This window comes from Nelumbo nucifera, chromosome 2 (genome assembly GCF_055504915.1).
Source record: "Nelumbo nucifera cultivar China Antique chromosome 2, China Antique-T2T, whole genome shotgun sequence".
NCBI lineage: Eukaryota > Viridiplantae > Streptophyta > Magnoliopsida > Proteales > Nelumbonaceae > Nelumbo > Nelumbo nucifera.
In genome coordinates, this window is record NC_142650.1 from 32,772,369 (window position 1) to 32,797,782 (window position 25,414).

General features: G+C 39.4%; 1 protein-coding gene across 1 annotated transcript in view; it reads left to right on the top strand.

Annotated features, from left to right (window-relative positions):
* Positions 1-250: 250 nt before the first annotated feature.
* The window catches only part of LOC104603286 (leucine aminopeptidase 2, chloroplastic-like), a 31,779-nt gene continuing 6,615 nt past the window's right edge, over positions 251-25,414 (top strand). The window contains exons 1-7 of the mRNA XM_010267281.3: positions 251-420; positions 604-1,024; positions 1,111-1,305; positions 2,413-2,638; positions 3,211-3,337; positions 3,493-3,588; positions 13,772-13,849. Of these exons, the coding sequence (XP_010265583.1) occupies positions 355-420; positions 604-1,024; positions 1,111-1,305; positions 2,413-2,638; positions 3,211-3,337; positions 3,493-3,588; positions 13,772-13,849 (1,209 nt within the window). The 5' untranslated portion in view covers positions 251-354. The remainder of the gene's footprint in view (positions 421-603; positions 1,025-1,110; positions 1,306-2,412; positions 2,639-3,210; positions 3,338-3,492; positions 3,589-13,771; positions 13,850-25,414) is intronic.

The window sequence follows — 25,414 nt, forward strand, 5'->3', positions numbered from 1 at the left end:
CGGATCTGCTCGTCACAGGCACATCCTACGATGTTCTGATGAGGATGCTGTCTAAAAAGTTAAAAATTGGAATTTACATTTACGTGGTCCCACCTTGTATTAGCATTAATCCCATCTGATTCCAATCCAATGGTCAAGAATGTTCCCCCATGTGAACTCCATTGAATCACCTCCTACGAACGACCGCATCGGTAGGTGCTGATACTGACTGATGATGTCAATGCTTCATCGTTTTAACTCATTTTGATTCTCCTTGCACGATAAATGCTTCCTCGTACCGGGTTCACATCCTTCTAACAAATTTGCATTTGCTGACTTTGTACTGCGTTCTCTCTCTCTCGTCGACGATTCCGCATGGCACAGTCGCTGAGTCGGGTCACTCTTGGCCTCACTCAACCTGCCAACACTGAAGTTCCTCAGGTCTCCCTCTGTCCCTCCCTCAAAAGTTTTCTCGATCTTAAACCCTTTTTTACGTAATTTTCATTGCTCAAGATTGAAATCTCCAGATGGGTTTTACATGTAATGCGTTTACTTTTGCTTGGATAACATTGTTCGGTTTAAATCTTAAAATGTTTGTTGCTTGTTTGTGGGAATTCTCGACAGATTGCTTTCTCTGCAAAGGAGATCGATTTGGTGAAATGGAAAGGAGACATTCTCGCAGTGGGTGTTACGGAGAAAGACATGGCCAAGGATGAGAACTCAAAGTTTGAAAATCCAATTTTGAGAAAGTTAGATGCCCATTTGGGTGGTCTTTTGGCAGAAGCGTCCTCGGAGGAGGATTTTACAGGGAAATCCGGGCAGTCAACGGTTCTCAGGCTTCCGGGTTTAGGTTCAAAAAGGATCGGCTTGATTGGGCTTGGGCAGTGCGCACCATCATCGATCGCAGCTGTTTACCGGAGCCTTGGTGAAGCTGTGGCAGCGGCCGCGAAGGCTGCCCAAGCCAGTGATGTGGCTATTGCGCTTGCTTCTTCTGAGGGCCTCTCTGAAGATTCCAAGGTTAATGCTGTTTCTGCAATAGCTTTCGGTATGTCTTCGATGAGTGATGCTTCCATAGATTGAGATTGATCTTTTTGTTATACTGAATTTGTTAGGATGCACTTATCGTTACAGGAATTGTGCTGGGAGTTTACGAAGACAATAGGTTCAAGTCAGAGTCCAAGAGACCATTGCTCAAGTCGGTTGAGATTCTTGGTCTTGGTGCTGGACCTGAACTAGAAAATAAGCTCAAGTATGCTGGTCATGTTTGCTCAGCGATAATTTTTGGAAAAGAGCTTGTAAATGCACCGGCCAATGTGCTTACACCTGGTTCGTAAGAGATCTCCTTTGCATCCTTCTTAATTTACATTTCCATATTGGATTTCTACGCATATTTGAATGTTCCCTCATAGTCCTACATAGTCCTACATCTCTATATTGGGACAATTGCCTACGCTTTGTTATCATCAAGTATCGTTTCTGGCTTTGTATTAATACAGTGGAAAATCTAGTAGTAACTGAAGAACTTGCCTAGGGCTGCAATTAAGTTAGATTTGATTTGATTTGAATATGGATTCGATCTGCTAATAGCTGGATTTGGATAACCGCCTTGATCCTAACAAATTGGATCGAATTGAAAGTCAATTCGATTAATTAATGGATCAAATTTGAATACACCCCAATTCGATACGTGCCAATCTGATCTGTTTATATAATTTTTTGTGTGACATTTATACCCTTAATTTTACACTTTAAACATCATTTATAGGTTTGTCATTTTATATTTTTGTCATGTATAAAATTGTAAATTGGATTATAAGCCTAAGCCTAAAGCCCTAAACCAATCAAAATTGTCATGCAGGGATAACTATTGGTTCGAATCGGATATCCATTAAGATGGAATGGGCTGAATTAATCTCAATTTGTAAGATTTGAGGGTTCATATCAAATTTGGATCTCCCTAAAATTTTATCAAAGCGGATCTGATCAACCCCTTACTGAATTTGATTCGATCTATTTGCAGCCCTAAACTTGCCTTTGGATTAGGAGGACTATCAGACTCCAAGTGATGCAGGAGAGCACAATGTTTTTCAAATAATCACCCTTATGTTTTTTTTAATCTTTATATTCTTATTTTGTCATAGTTGATTGGTACCATTTTATGTAGCAAGCTATATATACTATCTTTTTCATAGAAAATATGGCCTATTGTGTGATGTCTATGCAGCTGGCTAGTTCATTGATTTGAGGGACCATTAGGCAGTTGAACTTATCATCATGTACTGTCTGTATGGCTGACTAGCTCATCAATCTGGGGACCCAATTGGCAGTTGAACTTGTTTGTTAGGCTTATTTATCATTGTGTTTGTTGATGTTTGGAAGCAGGTTGAGAAAGAATACGGAGTATGACTTGAATTGTTTGGTTTTCATATCCAGGTGCACTGGCGGAAGAAGCTTCCAAGATTGCTTCCATGTATGGTGATGTTCTTACTGCAAAAATATTGGATGAGGAGAAATGCAAGGAACTGAAAATGGGTTCCTATTTGGGTGTTGCTGCTGCTTCTGCAAACCCCCCACATTTCATCCATTTATGTTATAAACCTCCCAGTGGGCCAATCAAAGCCAAGTTGGGTTTAGTTGGAAAGGGTTTAACATTTGACAGGTAATTATTTGTTTCCCTCATCTGGTTCTTAGTTCTTACTGAAAAACAGAAAAGGAACTGGGAAATAATTGCTTTAGTAGTATTGCAGAAGTGGAACTACGTTCCTGTCTGTATGCATGTGGTAGATAAATAAGATTTTACAAAGAATATTTGATTGATTTGCCACTACCACCATATAATTCGAATGTTATTTATGTGATATTAGTGATCCATCTATTGTGGTTGGGTTTGACTTATTTTTATAGTGGAATTTTAAATTTATATATGTTTCATGAGTCCAACACACAGCTCTCTCTCTCTCTCTCTCACACACACACATACAAACAAACAAACACACACACATACACACACAAACACACACAACTTTTTGGGTAAAGACAACTTCTGTTGGACTAATGAAACAAACAGCATTTACTCTTTTTTTTTTTTTTACTTGTTTCAACAATGTTGAAAACTGATATTTACCAAAAAAGAAAATAGGAGTATTTTTGTTTCCTTTTAGGTTTTGCATGTGATGAGGCACAGCCTATATGGCTTAAATTCACTTATATTTTGTTCTTCTTTCTCACCAGTGGTGGCTACAACATCAAGACTGGACCAGGCTGTTCTATTGAGATTATGAAAACTGATATGGGGGGTTCAGCTGCTGTTCTAGGTGCAGCAAAAGCCATTGGCCAAATAAAACCTGCAGGAGTAGAGGTAACTGGTTCTTTATCAAGTTCATGTTCTGTGAACAAACAGCCTGTCTGGTCCATAGTCTCTCTCTCTCTCTTTTTTTTTAAACTTTTTTTCCCTTGTAGCAATTTAAATCAGTTGAGTATGCTTTTGGACATGACTGAGTCTTGTATATCCAGGTCCATTTCATTGTTGCAGCTTGTGAGAACATGATCAGTGGTACAGGCATGAGACCTGGAGACATAGTTACAGCTTCAAATGGTAAAACTATTGAGGTATTCTTCATTGTCCTTTTAGGAAAAGGAAAACATGTAGGCTTCAACTTATAGGAGACCTTATGGTGTTTCTGAATTAAATATACTCTGATCTTTTTTTTTTTTTGATGATTGGTGCTCTAGTAAACTGCTAAAAAGGCTTTATACCTTTTCCTTGTTTATGTTCTTGTAACTTGTCTTCTAGAACTTTAAAATATTTGTTTTTTTTTTATAATTAGATACTTTTATCTGCTTTTTTTATAATTAGATATTTTCTTCTTTTAATTCCCATATTTCTTTCTTTACTGGGAAAAATAAATAAACAACTTCACTTGCTTGTAGAGGAGGGTGCCTAACAACATGACATACACTATTAAACAAAAGGGTAACGATTAGACTATGATTTCTATATATAAATCATATAATCATTGACACTTTGGGAAAGAGAGAGCTTAAAAATTAAAAACTTAATTCCTACTTATTTTTTCATTTTCTTTTGTTCCAATAGTATCCTTTCCTAAAAACCAAACTGGGTCTGTAATTCACTTAACATCCATTATTGGCATGGTTCCCCTTTGATATCATTCTGGTGGTTAAAATCAACAGTGCAGATCTAGGCATTCTTATTAGGATTGTTAATTGATCTCAGAAAGAAGTGTTTATGTCCTAAAATTGTGCCCAAGGCAAGTGGTCCGGTATGTTATCATTGATTATGTCGAATCTGCACGGACCTGGGTCTGTTACTTTAGACCAGGTGGGTCAAAAGGCTCCTTGATTTGACCCCCAGGTCCAATGAGCAATAATCTTTGCTATCTTTAATGTATTTAGTGTTCACTATTTCATGCTTCATCTAACCTGAAAGGACCAAAGATTAATTTGATTTTCATTTTCGTTGGTAGAAAACCATAGAACAGTGAAATGGTTAGCTCAGTGCTGTTTAAATGAATCACTCTTTGAAGGCAACTATGATTATTAAATCAATGCAGATTTTTTCAACTAGTGACAACAAGTCAACATTAACAAAGGCAGGTTTTCAACTAAGGGGCTTTTTGATAACAGCTGAGGTAGCTGAACTAAATGACTTATTACTGTCTTTGGTGAGAGTAGAAATCAGCAGAAATGTAAAATATTATAGAAAGAGAAGGAAAAAAGAAAAAATTGTGGGAAAAGAGAAGAAGAAGAAGAGAAAGAATGGAAAAAGAAAAGAGAAGCCAATAATGCTGGCCTCCCTCTCCCATTAGCTTTTATACTTTAAGTAAAAAAAAGTACAAAGACATATATGCCCTTAATAGGGTGGTTGGTTCTTACAACTCAAAAAAGAGAGATGAACTACTTCTTAGGTAACTTCTAACTAATAGACTGTGGTCCCAACAAGCTAACTAAACAAAAATAAATAAAGTAAAAACAAGCTATTAACAACAAAACAGCAAAATACTCAACACTCCGCCTCAAGTTGGGAGTAAATGTAACACATTCCCAACTTGCATAGATCATGTTCGACCTTATTCTTTTTAACTCCCTTGGTAAAGACATCAACCAATTGTCAATTAAAAGAGACATATGGTAGGCAGACTTATGCAACTGTCACCCTCTCTCTTATGAAGTGTCTATCAACATCAATATGATTTGTTTTGTCATGCTGGGTTGGATTATGGGCAATATTGTTTGTCGCTTGATTATCACAGTATAACATCATAGGTTCTTTTGCATCAATTCCAACCTCACTTAACAAGGACCAAATCCAAAGAAGTTCTGAGACACCATGTGCCATAGATATGTACTATTCTTTTGCACTTAACCTGACCACAACTGACTGCTTTTTACTTTTCCATGAGACCATATTTCTTCCCATAAAGGTACAAACTCCTGTTGTAGATCTCTTGTCATCTAGGCACCTTGCCCAATTTGAATCTGTATAGAGTATAGACTTCCAATTTCAAGTGCCTGTGATTAGCAAACAAAATTCCTCTGCCAGGATGTTTCTTTAGGTATGTAAGAATCCTATCAATATCCACACAATACTAAACCCAAGGAGCATGCTTATACTAGCTCACACACTAATAGCATAAGAAATATTTGGAGAAGCCATGCACAAATATAGTAGTTGGCCTACCATTCTCTGATACCTCTCTACATTCTTAAGCAACTCACCATATGAAGCATTAATCTTGTGGTTTTGATCAATAGGAGTATTAACTAATTTGACTTCTAGCTTTTTAGTTTCCTATAGTAACTCCAAGTCCAACACGTAAATATCCCATGTTTGGATTTTGCAACCTCAATCCCCATAAAATGATTCAGCTCACCTAGGTCTTTGATTTCAAATTCTTGAAGTAATGACTTCTTAAGTGCATCAATTTCACTAGATCATTCCTTGTAAGAACTATATCATTCACATATACAATTTGCACCAACACAAGTGATCCTCTCCTTTTCACAAAGAGAATATGATTTGATTGAGTCTATGTATAACCAAAGCGGATAAATGTTTCCCTAAATTTGTTAAATCATGCTCTAAGTGACTACTCCAAACCATATAAGGACTTCTTTAGTTTACATACCTTTCCTTCACCAACACCATATAAGTAGCTTTCAATGACAAGAGAATCCAAATTGGACTGATTTTATCCACTAGTGAAAAGGTTTCCAAAAATCTATTCCATAGGTTTGTGTATACCTTTCTGCAACCGGCCTTGCCTTGTACCTCTCTATATTGTCATCAACCTTGTACTTTACAATGAACACTCACCTACATCCAACTGTCTTATTCTCTACAAGTAAATCAACTATTTCCTATGCCTGATTTTTAATCAAAGCCTCCATTTCCTCATGCATAGTTGTTCTCTACTTAGGTTTAGAGAGAGCCTCACCAACATACCTGGGCATAGATACAAAATTAAGAGAAGAAAGGAAGGCATGGTAGGAGGTAGAGGTGTAAATCGGGTCGTGCTGCCCACAGTTCGGCACGAACTTGGACCAGCCTGGCACGACGGTCCGTGGGCCATGCTAGACCCGCCATGATCATGCGGGCCATGTTGGGCTTGGGGTTTTAGGTCCACGGGCTGGCATAGCCCAGCCCGCGGCATAGCCCGACACGGACCATATATATTTTATATATATTTATATAATATTATATAAATTATAATTATATTATAATATATAGTATAATATATATTAATAAAATATATATATTTTTTAATTTTATTATACTAACTTATTTAATTATTGTATATATAAGCAATTATATACACAAAATTCATATAAAATTAGAACTTTAAGTTTTTTGTCAATTTTTTTTAAATAAATAGCTTTGGCCCGATGCACGGCCCGACCAGGCCCAAGCCTCGGTTCAAGGACCAGCCTGGCCCGTGGCACAGCATGGGCCCACACGGGCTTGGACCATGGGCTGTGGGCCGTGCAGGGCCGACCCCCAAATTTTTCACCGGGGAGGGCGACACGACACTTTACACCTCTAGTAGGAAGGAGATAGGCTACTGTAAGAAAGATGGTGTGAAATACAATGGACTGTGCATTTTCTCTTTCTCTTGTGGAGAGCATCAGGAAGATTAAGATCATCTACAACATCATTGTTAGGTACAAGTGTATCATCAATGGGAACAAAACAATAGCAGGCTCAAGGGGAATACTTGGAAAAATATCAACTAAACCTAGAATCTTAGATGATCTAACGAAGAGTGGTGTGGGTTGCCGACCCCCAAAATTTTCACCGGGTAGGGCGGCACGACACTTTACACATCTAGTAGGAGGGAGATAGGCTACTGTAAGAAAGATGGTGTGAAATACAATGGACTGTACACTCTCTTTCCCTTGTGGAGAGCATTGGGAAGATTAAGATCATCTACAACATCAGTGTTAGGTACAAGTGTTTCATCAATAGGAACAAAAACAATAGCAGGCTCAAGGGGAATACTTGGAAAAATATCAACTAAACCTAGAATCTTAGATGATCTAACGAAGAGTGGTGTGGATTCCCTTATTGGAGCATGAGTTGAATCAACCCTCTTGCACTGACACTGAAAAAACTGTGAGGCAGGTTGTAATGGGTCAGGTAGAGCAATGGGATGAGTTGGTGGACAATTGATGGAATTGGTGGTGTAACAAGAGCGTAAGTGACTGGTGCAAGTAAAGGAGCAAGGGCAGGAATAGTGAGAGGGATAGATTGTGAACTCCCTTCCCCAAAACACTCCCCCTTAGGAGAACCACCAGAGAAAAAATGTGGACTCGAAGAAGGTGACATCCATAGTGACAAGCTTACTCCCTGACACAGGATCATAACGATAGTATCCCTTTTGGTTTTGTGCATAAACAAGAAAGACATATTTCTTGGCCTTAGGATCTAACTTACTATAATGGGGACCAATAATATGAACAAAACAAACATACTCAAAGATTCTCAAAGGTATGTTAAACATCTCCCCCTCTAGAAAAGGAAGATTGTATGGTACCTTAAACACAAGAATGCGAGAAGGTGAATGTTGATCAAGAAAATAGCCATGAGAAAAGCGTCAGCCCAAAACTAAACAAGAACTAAAGCACACACCTTAAGATTTCTTGCCACCTTTACAGTATGTCTATTTTTTTTTTTCTATTACCCCGTTTTGCTGCGATATATAAACATAACTTCTCAAATGAATCACCCCATGCTCCAATAAATATGTGGTTGGATCATTCTTAAAGTATTCTTTAGGATTTTTTGATTTGAAAACCTTAGTCCTCACCCAAATTGTGTAAGAACCATTTGATGGAACTGTTGCACCAGAAAGTACCTCATCATGTGATCTCATTAAATATATATAAGAATATTGAGAATAGTCATCCATGAACAAAAGAAAATAACGATAGCCACTCACGAAAAAAATATGATATGGCCCCTCAAACATTAGTGTGAGTAATACCAAAAGCAGTACTTTTATTACTTGATTTAAAATAATGTCTGAAATGTTTTCCCAATCGACAACTTTCACACTCCAGATTGGATGACTTAACAAACTCAAATAATTTTGGAAACAAACAACACAAAGAACCAAAAGACAATGACCCAAACTATTATGCCATCACATAATTTGATTCATTGACTCTAACTCATCACTCTTGCTACTAACATGATGACTCTGGTATCTCGGAAGCACATCTAGAAGGTAGGTTCCATTCACCTCTTGACCACTCCCAATCATCCTCCTTGACTCTAGATCCTGTAAAACAGAATTACCAGGAAGAAAAGTCCTTGAATAGTTCAAATTCTTAGTCAAACTACTCAGAAAAAGAAGATTAGTGTGAAGTCTAGGAACTTGTAAAACAAAAGACAAGGTAATGGCATTAGTCACCCTAACTAGCCCTTACCCAACAATGGGAACATGGGAACCATCTACTATAGAGACTCTATCCATACTAGAACAAACTAGTATGAAGTAAATAGGATGGACATATTGGTCATATGCTCAGATGCTCCTGAATCTATAATCTAGGGAGGTCCCTCCTTACCTGAGATTGAAGCATAATTTGCAGTGGCATATGAACTACTTATATGATCAAAGGAAGTGGTGTGACTAGCCCTTGAACTTCCTTTGTTTTGCTGTCCTCCTGAAGAGGAACTACAACTAATTGTATCCTTCTAACTTATAAGTTGCCCATACTTCTCCGATTCTACCCTAATAGCTCTGTTGCTGCAATAGACTCCAAGTTAGTTGGAGTAAGAGGTTTTGATGAATCTCTAGTGATTTCCATGTTAGCATTTCTTTTCTTGTTTCTAACTTGAGCTATATAAAATGTTGATGGAGTTTCCAACATGTATGTTTGGTATGCTTAGGCTTCTTGCAATAGTTATAGACTAGGTCTTTCTTATTTTTTCACTTAATCTCATTACTCCCCTTGTCTCCATTGGGCTTAGGTTTGATGGTGCTAACCATAACTGATTGGTCAATCCTAAACTGTCTCATCATAACATTCCTTCTCTTATCTTCAGACACAAAAGCATATGCTTGAGAAAGAGTTACACTTTCTTTAGAAAGGATGTGTTCTCTAGCAATATCAAATTCAGGGTTTAGTCCAACGAAGAATTCAAAAACCCTATTCATCTCTACCAACTTTTGATAAGTTGCTACATCGTTAGTACTCTCCCAAACAACAGTCTTTAAGTGGTCCATCTCTTGTCAAAGAGTTTTCAAGATAGAGAAATACATAGCAAGAGTCTATCTCTTTGCTTTGTATTAATCTCTTGGTTCCTTAATTGATAGGCTTTGGCTACATTTTATTTCTAGGAATAAATTTTAGTTACTCCATCCCATTGTATCATCAGCCAACAAAAAATTTTTGCCAATATGAGGTACCATAGAATTACACAGCCAATACATCACCATGTAATTCTCCTGCACCCACTAGAAAGAATTTGTACCAAGTTTCTTCTCCTCTCCAGTAATATACCCTAGTTTTCCACATGCACTAATAGCCATTTTGGATGATTGTGCCCTTTCTAGATAGTTTGTACCATCCAATTTAACTCTAATAATAATAGTAAGGGCAAAATTCTTATAGTACTGTTATGGTTTAGGAAATTGACTAACTCTACCCTTATTGTTTTACATATTGTCTTAAAGTACCCCTAAGTTTTTTTGACAATTGTCATCGTCGTTAAATATTGATGGAAAAAAGTAAAATGTCAAATTTACCCTCCATTATTTCTCAAATGTTCAAAATAAAACCCAACTGATGGAAAAGTAATTGGTGCTATTTCTGCCACTAGAAAATTCTTTTCTTTTCTTTTTCTCTGTAATGCTTATTCGATGGCTGCTAATCACACCATCCTCAAACTCAACTATCCTCATCCAAGCTCTCCACTTCCCAAACACTTCGCACCTCTCCACCCGTTTCTAGCCTTCAAACGCCACCATGCAGAATTCCCAGAGTTGCACATGACTTGTCATCGTAATTCAGAATTCAGAACCGAACCGTTTAAAAGTATATGCGCAAAGTCAAAGAAAACCCTTTCTTTCTGCTGCTAAAAATAATTAAATCTGGAATTGGAAACCATAGCTTGAAACGTTAGAAAGATGACAGAGATCTCAATGATTCGGGTCCAAGAAGAACCCAAACAAGGTTACTCGAGGTTAATGGAATGGAACTGTGTTATTGCCTTCATTATCCACCAAAAAGTGCGATGGGAAAAGCACTTCATTATCCACCACTCCACTTTACTCAATACCCACCCTCTTTGTCTCTCACTCTCACCTATGCTAGCTCTCTCTCTCTCTCTCTCTGGTTTGCAGACAATAGTGACTGGTGAGGGGCTTATATCCAAGCAAAAGAAAAGATGCCATCTCCGAACCCTTTTTCTCTTTTTAGCACTATTCTTCTTTGCGTACCTCTTGCATTCATCTTCACAGTTACCGGCCCCACCAACAGTAGCAGCACTGGTGATTCCAGTGCCACTACCACCACCACCAACGGCAATTACATTCGCAAAATCAGGCAAGAAATATCGTTCCAGCCACAAACAACATTGAGCAAAACAAGAATAGTGGAATCAAAAGGAAAATTGTTCGCAGACCGCAACCACCATCAACAGTTATTCCGAAAGAAGATGAATCTCTGTTCCACATCATTGGTTGAGTAAACTGAAACCCATCACCTACTGGTGCAACAAAGAAATTGGCGTTTATTTTCCTAACTACCTCGGATCTCCCATTTGCCCCACAATGGGAGCGCTTCTTCCTTCTAAATCAAACCCAACAAAAAAACAATAGAACAAAGCCCCCACTTCAATGAGGAAAAGCACTTCATTGCCTTCATTATCTTGGTGAGTACTTTAGGGCAATGAATAGACTCAGTGGGTTTTTAAATTTTAATTAGGGTTTTAGAATATTAATACTAGACTCAAAAGTCACCTGTGGCTCTCTGGATCTCGGCCAGAGGCCAGAGTAGCGATTCTGTTTTTTTCAAGGAGAGGAGCTTCTCCCAACCACCCAACCCTTTCCAGAAAATAAAAAAATAGCAGAAATTCTTTTCTGAGAAAGAGATAATTCAGGAAAGGTTTCCAAAATAGAATACCCAGAAATCTAGAAATCAAACCAACCCTCTCTCTTTGTTCTTCTGTGTTTCAAGTTGACAGCGCAAGGAAACACAGAATCCTTCTGGAGGCCGTTCAAGTTCTCATGGATCTCGTGCAGGACTGCAGAGCAGATACCATGTAGGCTGTTAATCTCTGCTCTAGATTGCCTCACACGTTCGAGATCTGATTCAGGTGTGCCAGAGTTGCCATAGCGGCTTCTGTCCTCCCTTCGGCAATAGTGGCAGCGGTGTCAAGTAACGATTGCTTCAAATTTTTAAAAGGTGTTTTGGGATTTTTTTTTAAAATATATCAGTCACGTGATGCCACATATGAACAGAATGTGACAGAAAGTTAATGGCAAGGGAGGTTTTAGACAATTGTCAGAAAGCTTAAGGGTACTTCAAGACAATATGTAAACAGTAAGGGTAGAGTTAGTCAATTTCCTAAACCATAGGGGTAGAAATTTGCCCTAATAATAATCCCAAATCCAAATAGATCACTGCCTTTTCCTACACCTAGGCCTAGGTCACTGGTTGATTTCTGTTCAGCACTACAACCCTCCATATCAAATCAATCAACTTAAGTCAACAAGAAAATCAAATAAAATCACTTCTAGATCAGATCAATCTCACCAAAATAAGTGGGAAGCTCTTTGAGAAGAAGAAAACCCTACCTGGAGAGAATTCTCCCTTCCTGGGAACCAAGAGAAGAAGGAGAACGGTGTGTTGATCTTTCCAGGAAGCCCAGAGCTTGTTAGGAACTGAGGCCCCGTTTTCCATGACAGAAATTCTATTTCTGGTTCCTGAGGAATAACTGAGGCGTTTGACACTTTGTTCTTCGGGAACAAATTCTGTTCTATAGGAATAGAAACAATGTTTGGATAACACCATTGAATCTTTAGACTAGTGATTCAAATCTATGCACAACAAAATGTTGAGTTCAGTGTAGTCGAAACAAGCCTGACAAATTGTAATACACCAGATATAATCCTTTTCAGAAGGCCTTGGTCCTTTATTTAGAACAAGACTGTCAATCAAGAAGCTGTCATTCTAAATTACACGTTTAGATAGACCCCAAGATAATCTAATTATTAAAATTCACTGGCAAGGGAAGGGATGGAGAACATAAACATGTTATCTTCGGTTAAACAGAGATACAACTGAAGGCATTCCTTTTAGTTCAACCAAGTAAGCCCCATGTTATCTTCAGTTTTATTTTTGAACAAGTACTTTTTGGTGCCAATTTAAGATTCTTATTATAAGAATATTTTGCCAATTCAGGATTCTAATTATAAGAGTTTTTTGTCAATTTGGGATTCTTAGCATATTAATTATTATCAGTTTAGATTGATAAAAAATTGTTCAGTTTATTCGTATTTCTAACATTACATGGAGACACCAATGCTGTGTTCTGAGCTTTGATCCAACAAAACTAACATTGCATTTCCAGTTAAAAGCTAAAGCAAACTCAAGCCAACAATAAATGAAAGAGGAAGAGTGAGAGTTCTGAGTTATGAGTTTTGATCCGACCTCAACTTGACACTTCAGACACTATATGTGGTTAACAATCTCGTCCAGCACCAGCACTGTACCAAAAAATTGCAAAATTTTGGAAGAAATCGTGAAAAAAAAAGAGAGTAGAATAGATATTTCAAAGAGAAAATAATGGCCAGTGAATGATCATTAACAGAAATTTGGAAGGGCAAAACATTAAGAAGGAGAGGATGACAGATACTTGGAGAATGAAATCATGACTGGTGAATGATGTTAACAGAGATTTGGAAGAGGAAGTCATGAAAAAGAAATAGAAGAAAATCATGGAAAAAAATAGAAGCAAAAGGAGAGGAGCCTGTGGAAATGATCCTTAACAGTAAAACCACTGATCCTGGTTATAATGAGCTCTCCCCTTCTAGTCGATGTCGCGGTGAGTAGAAGAAGAAGATGTTAGGGCTATTTTGCCCCGTCTCTATTTTATGTTGTATTATATCATTGCAGTCGAAATTACTTATTTAACTATACTCATTTCTCATTGCATTGTAGAAGAATGTTCTGATGAAATCAACTTTTACTTTTAATGCTTATACAGTGAAGTTCTTGAAAGTTATATTTAAGTAGTCCTTGGTTTCATTATCCATTGCAGGTGAACAATACTGATGCAGAAGGCAGACTTACTCTTGCAGATGCCTTGGTATATGCTTGCAACCAAGGTGTAGAGAAGGTATGGTATTCCAATACAAAAAGTATTGATATCAGCTGAATTTATGCAATGATAAAAATTATAATTGTTCTTTAAGAGAACATATGGCCATAGGGCAAAATGGTGGAGCAAGATTTGTATAGCAGGTAAGCTAAGGCCCTTTGGCTTTGATTTTTCCATTTGGATTAAAGCATTTCTTGCACATATCTCTGATGTCTTTAATACATTTACAGCATGCATATATCTTGTATGTGTGTGAATGTATCCAATGCATTGCTGTGGCTGTAGGTATATAGCATGTTTGTCTGATTTCATTTATTTGAGAAATTAGAAATAACATGACATGTTTTTCAAGAATTAGTGGTTGAAAGTTCATTTACAATTTGATTAACTTTTACAAAGAATCATGTAAAAATACCGAGTACAGACTACAGAGCTGTAAGTTGGGTTGCATGACTTGAACAGTTTCAACTACATTGGGCTTGGGTTAGGTTTTGGTCCTATTGAAAATTTTATAAATTCCCAACCCAACCCAAGTTGCATCCCTCACTGAGTACCCTCAGTGTTCCTCTGTTTACAATTTAACAAGCGAAGTGTATAAAGATCTCTTTTTAACATATAGTTATGTTATCTATTTTTTTTTACATATTTTCAACAAGACACAAGATAAAAAGAAAAATATATATTTTTTATTTCCTGAAAACTTCTATTCTTTTTATTCTTAATTAAATTCAATCTCTTTTTTGAAAGAAAAATCATTACAACAGCAGCCAAAAGGGAAAAAAAAGAAATGAAGATTATACACAAGGATGAGGATATGTTACTTGAGTACCTTCTAGAGCTGGATGAGGTGCATCACACTTGTGGTGACTGGTGATTTTGTTAATTGTTGGAGATTCATTTTCTGTTTTTTTTTTCTCAATTCTTCATGGGAATCAGTAACATTCATTAAAAAAACAAAACATTGTTTTTTTCTTGTTGTTTTAGCAATTGTTGTTCTTATTATTTCTATTTTTGCTCCATTTGGTGGCACCTTAGTCATGTAGATATGAAGGGGATTAGTCCTGTTAGAGCTAGCCAAATAAGGGTAGATTAGTCATTTTATTTCTATTAAGTTATGTGCTTATGTGGCAGTTTTAATAGAGACTTTCTATCCCATACTTAAGTGGGGGCAGTTTAGTCTTTATACAACTAATTAGAGGCTACTCTAAAATATGGTCGACTGATAGGGTTTACCCATCAGATTCGACTGTTCTTCTTCCTTCTTCTTCTTCTTCTTCCTCCCTTCTCTCTACTGGTTCGAACTCCTGAGCACAGATGTTAAACATGGTATCAGAGCCACAAACAAAGGAGAAGAAGGTTGCGACTTCAAGGTTTCCATCCTGTGACTTCAAGTTCTTTCTCTCTCTTCTTTTTTACTTCTTCTCTAGGCTGCGAATCTGAGGTACACAATCTGAAAGCTGCTGCATCTGTTATTAATTTTTTTTAGGACTGCTGCATCTGTTATTAATTTTTTTTAGGACTGCTGCAATCCCTATTACAAGTATTAGAAAGGTGCTGCAGCCCTAGGATATCAGCCTAATACTGCTGTCACCATGTGTGACAGCCCTAGTCGTGTGGTGGTGCTTGTGGTGTTTACCCTCTACTGAACCATTTCAAGAGGGTTTGTGCGTGGTTGCTCGAGTGGTTACATTGCTGTTATGGTGACTACTATTTCTGGGTTGTTAGTAGTGGTGTGAACAGAATTTTTGTGTGGTTGCTTGAGTGTTGTGTTGTTGTAATGGTGCCTAATATTTCTGGAGTGTCAATAGTGGTGTGAACAGAATTTTTTTTTTGTGCTGAAAGAAGTGGCCGAATAGCCTTCATCAATGTTCTAATCTGGATGGTAGCCAAATCTGGTTAAAACATCCAGTTCTTAACCTGAATGTTACTCTACATCAAGTGTTGATTGTGACTAGTTGTGAGATTGTTATCAATGTGCTGTAGTGTTGCCTTGACAGCAGTATTTGGTTGGTGTCTGGGAGTTCAACATTAGAGATAGTAGTGGGGGGACATAATGGCAGCAACAGGAGATGGTTTTAGTAATCAGAAACCGAGTGTGATGATCCCCTCCGACTATTTGAGTGTGCAGATGACTTCCATTAAACTTAATGGTGAGAATTATGTGCCATGGGCCAAGTCAGTGGAAGTTTTCCTCAAGGCAAAGAGGAAAGTGAAACACATGAAGGAAGATAAACCATCAACTGGGTCTCCAGGGTTTGATGACTGGGAATAAGAAGATGCCCAAATTATGACATGGTTATGGAATAGTATGGAACCCAAAATAAGTGCCAACTTTATGTTCTTAGATATAGCTAAGGACATATGGGAACATGCCAAGAAGCTTTATTCTGGGCAGGATAATACTACAAGGGTATATCAGCTCTATCAGGAGTATTTTGATCTACAGCAAGGGAATAAAACCCTAGAGGAGTACTATGCCAGTATGAAGAACCTCAGAAATGGTTCATCATCCCCTCACTCCAGATGTCAAGGTTCAACAACAACAACAAAGGGAGCAATTGGATGTCACTAGGTTCTTAGTGGGGTTAAAATCAGAGTATGAACCAGTTAGGGCCTAAATATTGGGAGGCTCTACTCTTCCTACACTTGAGGAAGTTTTTGCACGGATTCGCAGGATTTCTTTGGGATCTACAGAGAATCCCACACCGTCTGACAGATCAGCATTTGTGACAGCCAAAGGAGGTGGACGTGGTACTAGAGGGGGAAGACATGCCTCCCGAGGAGGTCGTGGTAAAGGAATTTCTGTTATGATCTCCATGGCCCACCTCCTACATGGGCTAATCATGCAGTAGTTGGCGGGGTTGATGTCAGTGATAACCAACAGGCAGATCTAACACCTTCACAACATACTAGAGCCACCCTTGCACACTCAGGTATAGCTTGTCTGGCATCCAAACCCTCTCCCTGGATTATTGACTGTGGAGCCTTTGATTACATGATCGGGACACCAGGTGTGTTCTCTTCCCTCTCTGAAACTTCCACATCTCAAACTGTTACCCTTGCCAACGGTTCCTCTTCTCCTATTTGTGGTGTTGGTAATGTTGACACAGCTTCTCTTTCTATATCATCGGTTCTATATGTACCTAAATTTCCATTCAATCTTATGTTTGTCAGTAAATTAACTAAGACTCTTAATTGCTCTATTGCATTTTCCCTTCCTTTTGTACTTTTCAGGATCTCAAGATGGGGAAGAAGATTTGTGGGGGGCATGAGGCCGTTGGATTGTACTACCTTGACGGTGGTGGATCGTCAGTTGTACTTCAGACTTCACTCACTCCTCTACAATGGCATTGTCGACTGGGGCATCCATCTCTCGAGGCTTTCAAGATACTGGTTTCGTCTTTGAGTCATTTATGGTCTTTACAGTGTGAGTCGTGTTAGTATGGGAAACATCGTTGGGTTCCCTTTAGTCCTAGGGTTGATAGCCGTATGTTGAGTCCTTTTGCTTTGGTTTATTCAGATGTTTGGGGTCCGATTAAAATAGAGTCTTATAATGGTTACAAGTATTTTGTCACTTTTATTGATGATTGTTCAAGGATGACATGGATTTATTTAATGAAAGAAAGGAGTGAATTATTTTCCATTTTTCAAAAATTCCATGCTGAAATACATACACAATTTGGCTTTCCAATCAAAGTTCTTCATTCAGATAACGATCGTGAATACTTTCGTTCATTCATCAAACTTCATGTGCATCCATTTCTCAACAAGATGGGGTGGCTGAACGAAAGAACCGTCATCTCCTTGAAACTACTCGATCTATTCCTCATCATATGAGTGTTCCTAAACGATTTTGGATTGATGCTGTACTTACTGCTTGTTTCCTAGTAGAAAGCCTTATGTGCTAATTAGGCCAAGCTTCTTGTGAAAGGAAGAGGAGAAAGTTGGGGGTTTCAACAATAGACAGAGGAAAGGGAAGGAAAGGAGAAGGTCGACTAGGATAGTGATTCATAACCCTAGCCACCAGCCCCTCATTCTATTTATAATTAACTTAAATATAGGATATTACAAAGATGCCCCTAGTAGGGCGGCAACTCAAACTAAGTACTTACAATTCTTTTAAAAATAAAAAACTAATGGGCCCAAGGCCCAACAACTTCTTAATTTAAAAGAAAACAAACTAAACATAAATCGGCCCACTCAACACTCCCCCTCAAGTTGGGAATAGATGTCACACATTCCCAACTTGCGTAGATCATGTTCCAGCTTATTCTTCGCAACACCTTTTGTGAGAACATCAACAAGCTGCAGATCAGAAGAAATGTATGGAAGACAAACTTCTCCAGAAGTTACCCTTTCTCTGATAAAATGTCTATCTACTCCAATGTGCTTAGTTCGGTCATGCTGGATTGGATTATGGGCAATATTGATTGCTGCCTGGTTATCGCAGTATAGCATCATAGGTTCTTCTGCCTGTACACTGATTTAACAGAGAACGAATCCAGAGAAGTTCTGAAACTCCATGTGCCATGGCCCTATTCCGCTTCTGCACTTGATCTTGCCACAACTGTTTGTTTTTTACTCTTCCATGAGACTAGGTTACCTCCAACTAGGGTGCACACTCCTGAAGTTGATCTTCTGTCATCAAGGCATCCTGCTCAATCCACATCTGTATAGGTCTCTAGCTTCAGTTGTCCATGATCAGTAAACAATATGCCTCTGCCTAGATGTCCCTTCAAATATGCAAGAATCCTGTCAATTGCCTTCCAGTGCTGATCTCGTGGAGCATGCATGTATTGACTCACTACACTTACTGCATAGGAGATGTCCGGTCTTGTCATACACAAGTATAGTAGCCGACCCACAAGTCTTTGGTATCTCCCAAGGTCCTTCATTGGTTTACCTTTCTGATGCACTGATTCTATGGTTCTGATCAATGGGGGTGCTAGCTGCCTTTGTTCCAAGCTTCCCTGTCTCTTGGAGAAGGTCCAAGACATACTTTCTTTGAGAGATAAAAATTCCATGTTTCGATCTTGCAACTTTGATGCCTAAGAAGTATCTTAGTTCTCCAAGATCCTTAATCTCAAATTCCTTATGCAGGTTCCTCTTCAGAATATCAATCTCACTCAGATCATTCCCAGTGACAACAATGTCATCCACATAAACAATTAGGATTGACACTAAAGATCCCCTGCGCTTCACAAACAAGGTGTGATCAGATTGAGTTTGAGTGTAGCCAAAAACAATAAGGGCCTTTCTGAATTTGTCAAACCATTCTCTAGGAGATTGTTTCAAGCCATATAGTGACTTCTTCAGCTTGCATACCTTTCCCTTTTCAGCATTATCATAAAAACCAACTGGAAGATCCATATACACCTCTTCTTGTAGATCCCCATTTAGGAAAGCATTCTTTACATCCAGTTGAAACAAGGGCAAGAGTATGAGGCAACAAGAGAAAGGAGTATCCGAACAGAGGTCATCTTTGCAATTGGCGCAAATGTCTCTAGATAATCAATGCCATAGGTCTGTGTGTACCCTTTTGCAACAAGTCTTGCCTTGTACCTCTCTATACTTCCATCTGCCTTATACTTTACTGTGTAAACCCATCTGCATCTAACTGTCTCCTTGCCTTCTGGTAGGTCCACAATCTCCCATGTCTGATTCTTAATCAAAGCCTCCATCTCTTCCTGCATAGCTGTCTTTCACTCAGGTTTGGAGAGGGCCTCACTAACACCCTTGGGTATAGACACTGAATCAAGAGAAGAGAGAAAAGCACGGTAGGAAGGAGAAAGTCTATTGTAGGATAAGTACTGTGAGATACAATGAGCAGTGCACTTTCTCTTCCATTTTCTAAGAGCAACAAGGAGATCAAGGTTATCTGTAACAGTGTTAGGATTAATGGGAACTGAAATAGTAGTGGGATCAAGAGGAATACCTGAATCCGTATCAGCCGAATCTGGAGTCTCCAAGGGATCGACAAGAAGTGGTGTGAGTTCTGCTGTAGTGGAATCAACCGCCTTATGGAGTCTTTGCCGTGAGTAATGCTATGAAATGGAACGCAAAGGAGGTGGCAAGGTGGGTGACATCGGGTGGTGGTCAAGCATAGGAGTAGACACAGGGACTGGAACTGGGAGAGGGATAGACTGCTGACTTACTTCCCCAAAACACTCCCCTGAGAAGGATCCTTTGAGAAGAAGTACGTAGATTCAAAAAAGGTAACATCCATAGTAACATACCGGTTCCCAGAGACTGGATCATAGCAGCGGTACTCTTTCTGATTCTCTGCATATCCAAGGAAAACATATTTCTTTGCCTTGGGATCAAGTTTCGAACGGTAAGGGCCAAGAATATGCACAAAGCAGACACATCCAAACACCCTTAGAGGAATATGAAACATCTCCCCCTGAGGAAAAAGAAGGCTGAATGGGGTCCTGAATCCGAGTACACGAGAGGGCACTCTGTTAATCAGATATACTGCCGTGAGAACTGCATCACCCCAAAAACGAACTGGAACTGTGGCTGTGATCATCATGCTTCTTGTCGTCTCAACGATGTGTCTGTTCTTCCTCTCTGCAACACCATTCTGCTGTGGACTATAGGAGCAACTGCTCTGATGGACAACACCATACTCCAATAGATACGAGGCAAGATGTCTCTCAAAATATTCCCTAGCATTGTCAGATCTGAACATCTTTATTCTTGTTCCAAACTGTGTTAGTACCATCTGGTGGAATTGCCTCACCAAGGATGGTACTTCATCGCGTGATTTCATCAGGTAAATCCAGGAATATCGAGAGAAATCATCCACAAACAGGAGAAAATAGCGATAGCCGCCCATATAGGGAACATGATAAGGGCCCCACACATCCGAATGAATAACATCAAAGGGAGAAGAATATCTTTTATTACTAGGTTTAAAAGAGTGTCTACAATGCTTTCCAAGTTCACAACCCTCACACTTCAAACTTGATAGACTCACAGACTCAAACAGTTTTGGAAACAAACAACTCAAAGAAGAAAAGGATAAATGACCCAGACGGTTGTGCCAAAGCATAACCTGACCCACAGATTTTGACTCACTGTCTCTGCAAACATGATGGCTTTGGTGAAGAGGAGGAGCATCTAGGAGGTAGATTCCATTCACTTCACGACCACTCCCAATCGTCCTCTCTGAATCTACATCCTGCAAAATACAGCGTCCAGGAGAAAAAATTACTGAGCAGTTCAGATTCTTAGTCAAACTACTAACAAATAACAAATTAGTGCTCAATCTAGGAGCATGGAGGACAGAGGGTAAGCAAATAGAATCATTAATCTTGACAGATCCCTTCCCAGCAATAGGAACATGGGATCCATCAGCTGTGGAGACCCTATCTCTGCCAGAATAGAGTTGATAAGAGGAGAAAATAGTGGAGCAATGGGTCATATGCTTTGAGGCTCCAGAGTCTATAATCCAAGGAGATCTCTCCTTACCTGAAGCAGAAACATAGTTTGCAGTGACATGTGAACTACCTGTGTGGGCAAAGGAGGTAGAGTGAGCTCCACCTGTGCTACCTGTACCTTGTTGTCCGCTTACGGTTGAACTGGAACTAGCTGTATTCCTCTGATTCAGAAGTAACCCAAACCTCTCAAGCTCGGCCCTTACTGCAGCAGCTGCAACGGACTCCAAAGCAGCTGTAGTAGGGAGGGTCGGAGTATCACCAGTAACTGCCATGTGCACATTTCCTTTCTTATTCTTCAATCTGGTCGGCACAAGATGTGGGTGAAGCTTCCAACAAGTGTCTCTTGTATGCTTAGGCTTCTTACAGTAGTTACAGACCAAGTCCCTTTTGTCTTCCTTTTTGTTTTCATTGCCATTCTGTTTAGATTTCACAACACTTACCATAGCAGACTGATCAGAACTGAGATTTTTCATCATTACATCCCTCCTGCACTCCTCTCCTGACACAAAGGCATATGCTTGGGAGAGAGTGACACTGTCCCTAGAAAGAAGATGCTATCGTGCAATGTCATACTCAGGGTTAAGGCCAACAAGGAATTCGAACACCCTATACTTCTCTAAATGTCTTTGATAGGTAGCTGCATCCTTGGTGGTTTCCCATGCAAAGGTCTCTAGATGGTCGATCTCCTGCCATAGGGTCTCAAGGACTGAAAAATAGGATGCAACAGATCTATCTCCCTACCTTGTGGCAATAATTTGATTTCTCAGTTGATAAGCCCTAGCAACATTCTCCCTTTGTGAATAGGTTTCTGCAACCCCATCCCATATCTCCTTAGCAGTGTTTGCCCATAAAAAAATTTTACTTATATGTGGCAACATAGAATTACACAACTAACTGTAGTGTAATTCCACGAGCCCCAATGACCATCTTTGCAGATTGGGACCATTCCAAGTAGTTTGTACCATCCAACCTAACTGTAGTAATGGTCCCAGCTCCGAAGGGGTCTTCAACACCTCCTCCCACTAGTCCCATTTCATTCCCGGGCTTATATTCAACTTTGTGTCCCTCCATGTGTCTCAAAAGAGGTACAGAAAACAACCAAAAAATGTAGTAAGAACAAACAGAATACCTTCTGGAACCAACGACACTCCTTTGGTGTCCTGCACTTTCTTCCCACGAAAGATTCCTTTTCTGTAGGATGGGAGAAGAGAGAGAAAAAGCAACCACCCTCTCTAGAAGCCTCCAAACCACATGGAACTTGAATCGCCCCTTACAAAAAAACCCAGAGGAACCCTAAAAATTAGGGCACCACTTCCTAGGTCAAAATTGAAGAGTCCAACAAAATCAGGACTCTTCCCCTTTCTCCAGTTTTTCCTGATTCTGATGAGAAACCCTAGACCAGCTACAGGGCATACAGATCCATCAAGAAAATCCAAAAACTGAGCTTACCTGAGAGCTTTGATCAACCTCTTAAATCTCCATGCAGTCGGCCGATCTAGGGCTGCAGGAGTGAATCTCTTCAAGAACCTTCAACCTGCTCTGATACCAAGTAGAAAGCCTTATGTTCTGATTCGACCAAGCTTCTTGTGAAAGGAAGAGGAGAAAGTTGGGGGTTTCAGCAATAAACACAGGAAAGGGAAGGAAAGGAGAAGAAGGTCGACTAGGATAGTGATTCATAACCCTAGCCGCTAGCCCCTCATTCTATTTATAATTAACTTAAATATAGGATATTACAACGATGCCCCTAGTAGAGCGGCAACTCAAACTAAGTACTTACAATTCTTTTAAAAATAAAAAAACTAATGGGCCCAAGGCCCAACAACTTCTTAATTTAAAAGAAAACAAACTAAACATAAATCGGCCCACTCAACATTCCTTATTAATCGGATGCCCTCCTTCATTCTTCATGGTCGGTCTCCCTTTTCTATTTTGTTCCCCACCTTGTCTCCCTTTCCCTTAACACCCCGAGTCTTTGGCTGTGTGTTTTGTTCATAATCTGAGTCCTGGGATAGATAAGCTAGATGCTCACTCTATTAAGTGTGTCTTTCTTGGCTACTCTCGGACCCCAAAAGGGTATGTGTTATAATCTCATTACTCGGAAGTGCTATGTTTGTCCTAATGTAACCTTTTTTGAGTCCGTCCCCTTGTTCTCGGGACCTGAAGTATCGGTATCTCCACCTTTGCTTCCTCTTCCTCTTCTAGTTTGTGATCCCGTTCCGGTTGTTCCAGTTGGGGCTGACCCTTCACCTCCTCCAGTGCAGATCCCTAATGAACGACCACTGATCTGACATGTGTATACTCATCGACAGACACCGACTCCTCCAACTTCTACCTTGTCTGCAGATCCTTTTGTTGCTCCTGTCCCAGAACCTTCAGGACTTGATCTTCCCATTGCTGTACGGAAAGGTAAACGTAGTTGTACCCTCCATCCCATTTCCAATTTTGTTTTAGTCTCTCGCCTTTCTGCTTTACATCGCTAGTTTGTTTCACTGTTGTCATCTATTTCTATACCTAAGAATGTCCAGGAGGCTCATACCTCACCTGGGTGGCGGTAGGCAATGGAAGAAGAACTCTCTGCCCTTTAGCATACTCAAACGTGGGAGCTCACTACTCTTCCTCCCGGTAAGCATGTTGTGGGTTGTAAATGGGTGTATATTATTAAATACTTGCCGGATGGTAGTGTAGAGCGTTTAAAGGCCAGACTTGTTGCTAAAAGTTATTCATAGTTGTATGGGGTGGACTATATGGAGACCTTCTCTCCAGTGGCTAAGATTGGCTCTGCCTGTGTCTTAATTTCCCTGGCCGTTATGTATATATGGAGCAACCACTTGGGTTTGTTGCTCAAGGAGAGGATGGTAAGGTGTGCAGATTGAAAAAGGCAATTTATGGGTTGAAACAATCGCCTCGTGCTTGGTTTGGGAAGTTTAGTGAAGTGGTGAAAATTTTGGAATGAAACAATGTCAGGTTGATCACTCAGTGTTCAGCTATGATTCAAAAGCCGGAAAGATTTTATTAGTGGTCTATATGGATGATATTGTCATAACTGGTAGTGACAAATTGGGGATTAATAAACTAAAGGTCTTTCTGCAAAACCATTTTCAAACAAAAGACCTTGGAACGTTGAAGTATTTCTTGGGTATAGAAGTTGCCAAATCAAAACAGGGTGTATACCTGTGCCAAAGAAAATATGTTCTTGATCTACTGGATGAAACACGACTGTTAGGTGCAAAACTGGCTGAAACTCCCATGGAGCCAAATGCTAAGTTGAGCAGTGATACAGGGGAAATATTTGATGATCCTAGAAGATACAGATGGTTAGTGGGGAAGCTGAACTATTTGACTATAACAAGACCATACATCTCCTTTGCAATTAGTGTGGTGAACCAATTTATGTAGAACCCTCAGATACCTCACTGGGATGTAGTTCTTAGAATTGTAAGGTACCTGAAGGGAGTTGCAGGCCGTGGGCTATTGTACAACCAGGAGGAAGACTTGAGGTAATTGGGTATACAAATGCAGATTGGGTAGGCTCAGTGTCGGATAGAAGATCTACTACAGGTTACTGCACATTTCTTGGAGGAAATCTTATGACATGGAAGAGTAAGAAGCAAGCGGTTGTGGCAAGGAGCAGTGCTAAAGCCGAATATAGAGCCATGGCACACACTACATGTGAACTAGTATGGCTGAGGAATCTCTTACAAGAAATCGGGTTCTCCATGGACAGACCTATGAAATTGTACTGTGACAATCAAGTTGCACTTCACATCTCATCTAACCCTGTTTTTCATGAGAGAACAAAGTACATAGAGATTGATTGCCACTTTGTGAGGGAGAAGGTCCTTATTGGAAAGTTAAGCACAGAACATGTGGGCTCAGGTGATCAATGGGTAGATTTGTTTACAAAAGGTTTAAACAAAGGGAGAGTGAACTATATATGTAACAAGCTGGGATTATATGACATATATTCTCCAGCTTGAGGGGGAGTGTTAGAGATAGCCAAATAAGGGTAGATTAGTCATTTTATTTCTATTAAGTTATGTGGCAGTTTTAATAGAGATTTTTTGTCCCATACTTAATGGGGGCAGTTTAGTCTTTATACAATTAATTAGAGGCTAATCTAAAATATGGTCGACTGATAGGG